At 35.3% G+C, this 10,821-nt stretch overlaps 2 protein-coding genes across 3 annotated transcripts in view; both read right to left on the bottom strand.

Moving 5' to 3' along the window:
- Nucleotides 1–3,078: 3,078 nt before the first annotated feature.
- On the bottom strand, nt 3,079–9,357 carry tnnt2d (troponin T2d, cardiac). Its single transcript, XM_073831631.1, has 10 exons — nt 9,328–9,357; nt 7,221–7,315; nt 7,084–7,141; nt 6,878–6,994; nt 6,192–6,269; nt 5,613–5,726; nt 5,393–5,505; nt 3,644–3,734; nt 3,391–3,428; nt 3,079–3,288 (listed from the first exon to the last, which is right to left on the bottom strand). Exons 1-10 carry the CDS (start codon nt 9,355–9,357, stop codon nt 3,243–3,245), a joined length of 780 nt encoding a protein of 259 aa, XP_073687732.1. The 3' UTR covers nt 3,079–3,242.
- The window catches only part of cald1b (caldesmon 1b), a 48,117-nt gene continuing 45,418 nt past the window's right edge, over nt 8,123–10,821 (bottom strand). For both annotated transcript variants that reach the window (XM_073831505.1, XM_073831506.1), the window contains one exon: nt 8,123–9,894. In XM_073831505.1, coding sequence (XP_073687606.1) covers nt 9,881–9,894 — 14 coding nt within the window. In that variant the 3' untranslated portion in view covers nt 8,123–9,880. The remainder of the gene's footprint in view (nt 9,895–10,821) is intronic.

Genomic DNA, 10,821 nt, shown 5'->3' with positions numbered 1-10,821 from the left:
AAATGCTATAGACCATTTCAAGGATGTAAACAATAACAAGCGCGTTGGAACGTTACTGCGCATGTCCGGTCCTGAAACATTTCCGGTAGCGCTATTTCTCCGATCTGTCAATACGAACACATTCTTTTAAAATCTAGCGAAAAAGCTAGTTAAGGTAAAAAAGCTGCTCATTAACTAATCGATGCTGCGTGCGTGTACACGGGAGATTGCTAAACGCATATCACATGAACGGAAATATTGTGAACATTTATTCGTACAATGGATGTCATCAGTCTGAAGCAAGCAGTGCAACTTACTTCATGTTTTGTTCCCAAGATATCCGGAGGTTGTTCATGATTAATTTACTTGCATTGCGTGGTCAGTCTGTATTTCTGTTTAAATATTTGTTTTCATTAGTACATTACTTTTCACAATACATATGGTTCCAAACAACGCTAAATGTATGCTATTAAAACTAAGCGCTTGATGCTATTATTACGTGTTGAATTCATTTCAACATGTGTTCAACGTTGGTTTGGTCAAGTTTGTTGCTGTGGAACAGTGCAAGTGGAGGGTATGAATGCTCCGAGTCATCATGTGATCACAAATAAACAAGATCGTCGCAATTCAATGCTGGCTAACGTGTTTTACATAAACCTGTATATCTGCAGATTAATAAATGCACACATAAAGCATTCATATATGTTTTTATGCACGTATTTACTGTTCACACCCACACAAATTTTATAATTTTATTTATATATATATTCATTCATGTGAAAATGAATACTGGTGTAATGTAAAGGCTGATGCTAATTCAGCTTTGCACAACATATTTTTTTATAATAGAAATCATTTAAATAATTAATCATGTTAATAAACATAAAATACTTATTTCAAAAACATAAAAAAAATACTTTGTCCAAACTTTTGACCAGTACTGTATATAAACAAAAAGCATTCTCTCACTTTCAACTGTTTTTATTTCCAGCACATGTATTGATATGTAAATATTTGTATGAACATAAAATGCTTCAACAACTGAAACAACATTTGAACTGAAATGGAGTACAAAGGGGGAACAAATGACAAAAGCAGCAGTCTGTATCCGGCCTGGTCATCAGTCGCTTTAAGTACTACACTAAATTACTGAATACTACACTCAAGTTCTCAATCACATCTGGGTGTTGATATGGTCAGATGTGGTTTGTCACTGCAGGATGATCAGCTGTCCTTGGGTGTCTACAGATGATGGCTCTCCTTACACTGCCTTCTCAGATTTGGTGACCCTTCTGTATTTCTGCAACTGTTTACATCAGTTTAGAATACTTTCTAGAAAACAAAACAAAGGATATTAGCCATCATTATGAAAATGTATATAACATTTAACCAATTCTATGGGAATTACAGGGAGCTAACAAATTTCAGTATTACACTGTATTGTCAGATTTAGTGACCCTGCTGCATATTTACAACTGCTTACATCAAAATGCTTCCTAGACTAAGAAACAAATGATATTAGAAATCACCTGTATGAATTTTGTTTACATTATATAAGGATAAAAGTAGAAAAACAATTATTTAATATAATGCACAATATAAAAAAAAAATAATGCTATTATTGCTTAATACGTCAGTACATCTTGGAATTAACATTACCAAAGCTTATGTGATGGAAAATAATATTTACCATAAACATTACGTTTTGTAAACTACTGCCGTTAACTGTTAACGTTACACAATACGACATTCACGTACTTTCATGTTACTCACTGCATTTGTCAACTGACAAAATAACTAGACGACTAATATGAATTTAACCCACATAACACTTAGCAATAAAACAGAAATAAAAAACTTTCCTTTTTTCATTAACGTTACACACGAAAGCTAGATGCATATGTAAACAATGACAAAATGCTACTTTAAATTATACGGCATCATACTTGAAGAGTTAAGGTAAAGATATACAAATAAACTGATTAATTAAAAACGATATTTACTTGCCTGAATCGAAGTGTGCGCTGTATATCCTAGAGTTGCTTGATGTTATCCAGCCTTCTCCTTCACTGCCGCAACACGGGTACGTTTCGCGGAAATCTACCGTTAAACACGTCTCAGAATGTTAGTACCGCCCCAGAGGGAGCACACAACCACCGAACGACAAGGATCTAATTTTAATTTAGACATTTAAGCAAGATGTTTGTATATATATGACCGCAATCCCACTGTTCATAAAGCGCTTCTCGCCATTGTTTTGAATGCGCTGGACCACTAACCGGAATCGTCCTGGGACCAACGACGTCACTTCCTTAAGCCGCCGAATAGCGCTTGAAATGGTCTATAGGAAAATAACAAGAAGAAATATAGCTGCAAGCAGCAATTACCAGGGTTCAAGCGCTTTAAGGCCTTTAAGCACTGAAATATTACATTTTTTTTAACATTTGTGACTGTTATAGCACCAGCTGTGGTCTGATCTCCTTAACTTTGCATGCTTGTTTAGAATCACCTGTTGCATGTGCTCACCAGGTTTTGTGAAGTTTTGAGTTTTTCTTTTGGCTTTATAGGATTTGGGCAAATTCAGACAGGCCCCATTTCTAAACGACCCTTTTATAGTTTTCCAAAGGGTAAATTCCAACATTTTTAAAAATAATTATCAACCTAGAGTATCCAGAGAATTGTACTGCAGTGTTTTTTTCCAGACTGAGCGTAAAACCTAGGATTAGTTCGCAAAAGTAGGTTTTGCAAATAAAAAATAAAAATACCTAAAAATTTTACTAGGCTCATGATTGAATCTGAGGCATGTATTTTGTCCAGCGTGAGCCAAGTTTTTCAATGAGTGTCTTATCCTAAACTTTAGAACATTTTTAAAATATAAAATTAAATTTACGGGACAAAAAAGGTAGATCATTTTCACACATAACAGTTTACATGGTGCACTGCAATTATATTATATTTACTGTTATATATTAATTAATACAATAAATTGCAGATATATATATATATATATATATATATATATATATATATATATATATATATATAAAATTGTAATAATATAATTAACATAAATTGAGTAAGTTACACTGAAACTAACAGTAAATGCTAACGTTTATTCATGACACAGCTACGTAAGACGCTACAAAGCAAAAATGTACAGCCAGAGAATTTTTGTATGTTCATAATAGTGACTTCAAATATATTAATCAAACAAACGAAACTAATACAGGAGGGAAGAAATTCCTCTCGAGTGCTGTCAACGTCTATCTCAGCCTTCCTCCCATCTTGCCTTTGCCGCGTCCTTTGGCACTAAGAGAGAAAAACAAGGGTTTAAAAATAGGTTTGGCCTTAAATCTTAATATGTCTCAACACTGAAAGTGGTAAGTGAGATTTCAAGGTTGTGATTTATACCTCTGGTGATCTTGGACGCGGGCAAGGAGTTGATTTATCTGTGAGAGACAGAAACATGACAGCTGTAAGTGCTAACAGGATACAGTGATAATGAAGGCGACCCGTTTACCTCAGACCAAACTCCAGCTGTTCAAAGCGAACAGGATTTTGTTCAACTGTCAATTCCTGAACACATTTCAAAATTGGGTCTGGCAAAAGCTCCATAGTGTCTCAAAAGCTACTTTAAAAGTAAGTAAAGAAAGTTATCACTTACATCATATTTCTGGCGCTTCAGTTTATCATTTAGATCGTATTTTTCTGCTTCCAGCTGCATCAGCCACTGCCACAACTCGGTGGCCTTATCCCTGCAACGAGAGACACAAATATTAAGGTTAGTTCACACAAAACGCGTTTTGGCGTTTAACTGCGTTGTTTTTCAATTCTTTTTCATCATCTTGTTACGTTTTAAGACGTACTTTACCCATTCCTCTTGTTTTTGATAGTACGACTAAACACTATTATGACAAGTCCTTACAAATGTGACCCTGGACCACAATTTTTGTGTTCTATTGATGTATGGTTTGTTATATTATATAATATATATGATATATTTACGGTAGAAAATGTACAAAATATCTGAATGGAACATGATCTTTTCTTAATACCCTAATGATTTTGACTGATACAATGTATTTTTGACTATTGCTACAAATATACCTGTGCTACTTAAGACTGGTTTTACTGTCCAGAGTCACAAATGTTCATGTTGTGTAACGTTAGGTTCTGCTGTAATAGTTAACTCTTAGTGAAAAACTCTTCTCAACATGATATTATTTTCTATTCTTTGTTTTTAAACACAAGAACCAGTTCAGTGGGATTATGTTTTTTTTTTTTTTTTTTACTGCAGTAGTAACTAGTCGCTAGTTCAATATTGATGAGTGGTAAAAGTCAACCATTAATCAGTGAATAAAAAAGAAAGAAAGAAAGTTCGAGACCTATAAAATTAAATTCCTAAAATATTTTCAAACGTTCTTGTTTATCCACCTTATTTTTGCCGTAAAAGCGGGCGCTGCCAGGCCCATTTGTAAGTTTTATGGGTCTAGCTTTTGGTCTCAGCCGCGTCCAGCTACTCTTAACTGTACATAATAGTAAAAAAATTGGTGTGTTTTAACATATTATTTTAATGTATCATCTTATTTAAACAGTTTTACCATTTCCCACACGTTGTTTCCCTATAGAATGTTTTCACAATGCGTCATCAATCGGATATTAGCGGCACTGAATGTAAACAATGCCACTGAACCGATTTAGCCAATTTAGCTGATTACTGCTGCTGAAAATGATTAATCATTGTCATGTTTTGGGCTGTACTAATCTGTCAGACCACAAAAAACCTTTGAAAGAACTATAGACTGCCAAAAGTTATAACAAATCAAGGAGAAGAATACAAAAACTATCTGAGGAACAAAAGGCGTTTGTGGTTGGCCAATTTGAACCAGGATTTTCAGGGCAACATTCGTATTTGTTCTTATCATTTCCAGTCAGGTAGGTGAAATATTAGTCTAATATCTTAATTAATACTGCTCGTACGCATCTTTACTACTTATTAACTTTAGTTTGTCAAAATATTGCGCCCTTTCCTGCTTACTAAGTCCTTCTCTATATGATTGAGCAGCTTCAACACATTTTTTTCCGTGGTTTAGACAGCATAAATTAGCATAAATATGGACATGCATCCGGGTAACTGACCAAACCGTGACGTAAGTGCATAGAGGCTAATGAACCGAAAGTCTCGCTCATATGCTTTTTTTCCGCGTTGAAGAATTAAGGTGGATAGAGAGTCTAATAATGAGTTTCCTGTAGGCCTTTCCAGGTCTGTCCTTAACAATAAATATACGTAATTAAAAATAATAATAAATGCTGTTAGTATTTCAGAAAATGTTAGACATGTCAATTACTTTGGGGCGTTTTTATTAAAAAGACTATACCAACGACAATAATATTTATATCAAAGCTGTCGTACTTGAGTTTGTCGTCACTCAGATGATCGACGTTAAGTGGTTTTCGGCGGTCAGCAAGGATCTTCTTCTTTTTCTCCCTCTCGGTTTGTTTCTTGGCACCTTTGCGTCCTTCACCCTTTCGTTCAGCAATAATTACAATATTAATGAAGGCATCTGCATAAAACGATCATGTAACTTCAAAATATTTTGACGTTTACAGCCGTTAATATGATAAACACCAACCCTTTGCTGTATGCCGCCATACTGATGGGTCATGTTAGTAAGAGCCTTCTTCTTCTTGGCATCTTCATCCAGCTTCTTTCTCTGGTCTTCCAGCTCCTTCCTCTCTTTCTCTTCCTGTCAACAGTTCAGATTGTAGGTTTCACCTTGAATGTTTCACTTCAACGGCTAAGCAAAGAATCATTACAATTGTAGAAATGATTCAGTAGCATGTAAAATGGATTAGTTTGACTATAGCCCTCCAAAGGCAAAGCGCAGTAACTACACATTTGGTCAAAATTGAGTTAAGGCTTAAAATGGACTTTGCGACAACTGTTTTGTCTTGTGGCAAAGTCTCCTGGTTAAATTGTGTACCGTTTCAGAGATGAGAGACGAGAGTTTCAACATGTTTGACAGGCATATTTTTGTTTCAGTGTTGGCGTAGTTACTGCACTTTGCCTTTGGAGGTGATTTAAAGGTGTACATTCAGGACTAGTTTGGTGTCATTGGTAGAAAGATGTTCCAGTTGTCAGCTGGTGTAGTTTAGCAGTTGTTGTGCGGAAGATGGCAGGTGTTGACAGCCAGAATGTGACAGGAACTCACGGCGAGTCTGGCCTGACGCTCCTTCTCTCGCTCCGCTCTCACTCGCTGCTGCTCGGCTCTCTCGGCTCGCCGCTTCTCCTGTTCAAACACATATTTACATGCTTTGCATAAGTTTGTGCACCCTCTTGCAGCATCTGTTTTTCTTGTTTAAAACTAAAATTTGAGATTCTGCCTTTCATTCATATTTAACAAAATGTGGACCACAAAACCAGTCATAAGAGTCAATTTTTTGAAATTGAGATTTATACAACAGCTGAAAAGCTGAATTAATAAGCTTTCCATTGATGTATGGTTTTAGAATAGGACAATATTTGGCCGAGATACAACTTTTGTAATCTGGAATCTAAGGGGGCAAAGAAATCTAAATATTGAGAAAATTGCTTTTAAAGTTGTACAAATGAAATTCTTAGCAATGCATAGTACAATCAAAAATTAAGTTTTGATATATTTACAATAGAAAATTTACAAGATGTATTCACTGAACATTGAATAATCGATCAAAAAAGCGATAATTCTTACCCATACAATGTATCGTTGGCTATTGCTACAAATATACCTGTACTACTTATGACAGGTTTTGTGGTCCAGGGTCGCAAAAATAAAATTATGTGAACCTATAAGAATTACTGAACAAACTCAAAGACACTTACATCAGCAATAAACAATATTTATGAAGAAACACTCACGATTCTGTTGACCAGAGCAATGAGTTCCTCTTCATCTTTCTGTCTCTGGAGGAAATGAGCCTCTATAAGAGACTGTAGTTCTGTTAAATCCTTCTCCTGACGCTTTTTTTGGATGTCCTACAACACAAAAACACACAAATGACACAGGTTACAGAGTTTGAAAGTGAGAGAGGTGTGTGTTTAAATAGAAAAGTCTCTATACTTACATCAAAATCTACTTTTTCCCCTTCTGGAATCTTTGGTGCTTGGATATTTGATAAGTATCTGAAGATAAAAGACTAAGCTATTAAAAAAGTTTTATCTGACTATATAAAGATACGTACATGAGAACACCGGGACTTACTTTGGTTTGGACTTTGAGTCATCCACTATAATTAGAGAAAGAGATGATTTTAGTAACAATAGTAACAAAAAACAATTCCAAATACTTTTAAAATGCTATTTAAATAATTATAATTATTAAAGGCAGTGTCTATTTTCACAAATTTAGATAATCTCAGATAATGTATATTCTGTTTGTTGGTAATTATACTTGGTGCAAACAATATATACTAATGTAAATGTGTGTAATTAGTCACTTGCATTATAATAAATAACTAAAAATAATAATAAAATAAAATGTTGAATAATAATATTAAATATACAATACCTTCCTCCCTTTTATGAAATGAGATAAAACACAAACACAGAGACAAAATATTTGTAAGTAAAAATATAATGCATTTTTTATCATAAATCATGCAAATAAATTATATGTAAAAGGAGTAAAAGACTGTTACTCACTGAACTCCCTCATCCATTACATCTTCTGTGTCAGACATGACTATAAACTATTAAATGCAGGATAAATTAAGAAACAACAACATTATTCCTATAAGCCAGACATTCCATAGAAGTATATTTCCCTTCAAGCTCTTACCTGAGTTGTCTTTGGATCTCCGAGACCTCAAGAGCGGCTCTTTTTTAGACTGCAGCGTTCGAGCAGCGGGCCTCAGTCTCAAGGCTAACATACTAACAAACCATGTGATCACAATGGCCTCTCATTGGTGTGCTGAAAGGCTCCGTCTATTGTTAGACCTGTCAGATGCATTTCAGTGAAGTTCTAAAACCAAACATTCTCTTCGACCTGCTCATACTCTGCCTTGTTTTACCAGCCCATGAAACCCAATACATTCAAAGAAAGAAGCACACAGCTCGTCTCAAATGACAATGAGTGCAGAGAAGAAAACACACTGAGGCGATGTGTGCATGTATCATTAGTTTACTGTGAAAGCTTGTTTGACATTCCAAGTTGTTGAGATCACTAACAGTTTGAACTAACTGTTATAGCAGGAAATATCTGAAACATTTTGAATTGAGCTATTACTACCAAAATTATTTATTATGCTGTAGATTTGTATTTCTGTCTCGTCTGATGTAGTGTTCATGACTTTGAGACTCCAAGTGCAAAGCATACAAATAAAAGGCAAAAGCAGTATTAGCAAAGCGTGATCAAACACCTAAACAGTAACATGTTATAAAGCATTACATCACGAGTATAAAATCAACAGATCATCTGTTTAATAATATTTTAATCAAGGCTAGATGCAGCCTAAAAATGCGGTCACATTTGACGAATATTTGTGAAATCTATACGATCAGGAATTTTGCTTTTGCAAAAATGAAAAAAAAAAAACATGATTTACTCAACTACAAGCCATCCTATAGATCTATATGACTTTCTTCTTTCAGACTAATACAATCAAAGTTATATTAAAAAATGTCCTGGCTCTTTCAAGCTTTATAATGACAGTGAATGGGTGTTGCGATTTGAAAGCCCAAAAAAGTGCATCCATCTATCATAAAAAGTACTCCACATGGCTCCAGGGGATTAATAAAGGCCTTCTGAAGCGAAGCAATGCGTTTGTGTAAGAAAATTGTAGTTTTCAGCTTCTGCCGTCTCTCTATATGACGATATGAACACACAATATCTCCAGCTGCTCTGAGAGCTACCATCATATCACATACACAGGAACTGCAAGTTCTTTCCGGCACCCCGTCACAATAAAAGTTTGGTTTAACGTTAAGAAACTGTGTCGGAAATATTACTGTTTAGCAGTCTTAAGACTCAATTTAACAACAATGCTACTACTACTAAGAAATATTAATAAATCTTTATTTTTAAAGTTTTAAATATTGATATTTTTTCTTACAAAAACGCATCGATTCACTTTAGGAGGCCTTTATTAACCCCTGGAGCCATGTGGAGCACTTTTTATGATGGATGGACGACTTTATTGGACTTTGAAATCTCAACACCCATTCACTGCCATTATAAATCATTGAAGAGCCAAGACATTTTTTAATATAACTTTGATTGTATTTGTCTGAAAGTAGAAAGTCATTTACACCTATGATAGCTTAAGGGTGAGTAAATGGGTGAACTATCCCTTTAAGAGCAAAAGATTTACCCATGCAGATTTCACAACTGGTTTTACCATGTTGACCAACAGAAATGTGCTTCATACATTGCTACAGTATTGATTAAAAACAGTTTTTCTAAAGTGAATGCATCTATTAATTCTAATGGTTACTGGTAGCTGTAATTGTATTATAAGTGTTTAACATTTTATTTTCTGATGTAATAAATGTGAAATATGAATCTTATGGTGTTCCGGACAGCAGAGACCAAATAAGCCTAAATGCAAATAATAAAATGCAACTAACTATATAATCATGCATAGTTATGAGAGCTAAATAAAATAAATAAGCGTTTTAATGTATAAAAGATAAGTGAAAACACTTAAACTTTTGCGTCCAATCAAACAGAAACAGCTTTAGGTGTAAATGCACCTGTCACTTTTTTTATACTAATATTTTTATGTTGATTCAAGGCATTTTTGTTTACTATTCTAAAATTTTTGTTTTGTACTGTTAAGTTGTCGCTTGATTTCCAATGTAAGATCTGGGTCCTGAAGTTAAGACGCCCTCCATTTTGGCTGACATTGGATCCGTCGGATGTCTTTATTTTCTTGTTCCTGCAAAACATCAGGGAATACGTTGTTAATGTGCTAATGAGTTATCAAAGAGACAGAACAAGTGAGTTACATTTGCTCTACATACGTCATGTGTATAACTCAGCAGGCTTTTTCAACACTTCCTCAAATACACAAAAGCAAATACATCAGCCGTCCGCACCTGTTGCCAGTTAGAGAGTTAACGCGTTGGTGCCGTGACCCAGACGAATACACACGAGTGACATGGTCAAAGGTCTCAAGTTGTGCCACAAGTGCGACAAATACCTGGTACATTGTCATCTATGTCACACTCAAGGACAAATTCAGCTGAAAGACGAGGGAAGGTGACTGACTCTAGCTTCTTTGCTAGCCTCTTGGCTAGAATTAATATTAATAAACCATAAGAACAGGATACATGTTCTAGATTTGGATGCTAAGGCGGTTAATGTGACATAATGTGATACTTTTATCCTTTCTGTGACTCGGAATATTAAACTGCTTTGCTGTGTGACATCATGCTAATCCAGTGATTCATGCCCATGTAGTGGCAAAACACAACAGCTGCAGCAGGGAATGTGACGCATCACGACACAATGCGACATGGGAGGTGCTGGGTGAAATGAACACATTGGAATTATGCCTGACACGCCGGGAGTCCAATGCAGGAGAACAAGATCGGGCCTTTAAATATAGCGTGGCATTATATGCGAACGAGAGATTTACGATCTCGCTGGCCAGTTAGGGTCATGAATTCAGACATTTGCTGTCGCCGCTCCGTCAGTTGAAACACCTCCCACTGCTTCACCCTTTTTAGGGAGCAAATGTACTCAGTGGTGTGAAGATATTTTGAAAAATGTTATTTTTTGGACCCCACTTGATTTTCATTGTATGGACAAAAGCGGTTGAAACATGCTGCAAAATGTTCCACAGCAAAACAGAAAAGCATAC

The sequence above is a fragment of the Garra rufa genome, chromosome 25, assembly GCF_049309525.1.
Source record: "Garra rufa chromosome 25, GarRuf1.0, whole genome shotgun sequence".
Taxonomy (NCBI): Eukaryota; Metazoa; Chordata; class Actinopteri; order Cypriniformes; family Cyprinidae; genus Garra; species Garra rufa.
The sequence above is the reverse complement of the archived record's forward strand: the minus strand, read 5'-3'. Positions and strand labels throughout refer to the sequence as shown.

Coding starts and splice junctions, on each gene's coding strand:
- tnnt2d (XM_073831631.1), bottom strand. CDS start 9,357: ATGGTAAAACCAGTTGTGAAATCTGCATGG. Junction 5,506..5,612: donor ATGGCGGCATACAGCAAAGG/GTTGGTGTTTAT, acceptor GCTGAACGAAAG/GGTGAAGGACGCAAAGGTGC. Junction 3,429..3,643: donor TGAAGCGCCAGAAATATGAT/GTAAGTGATAAC, acceptor TGTCTCTCACAG/ATAAATCAACTCCTTGCCCG.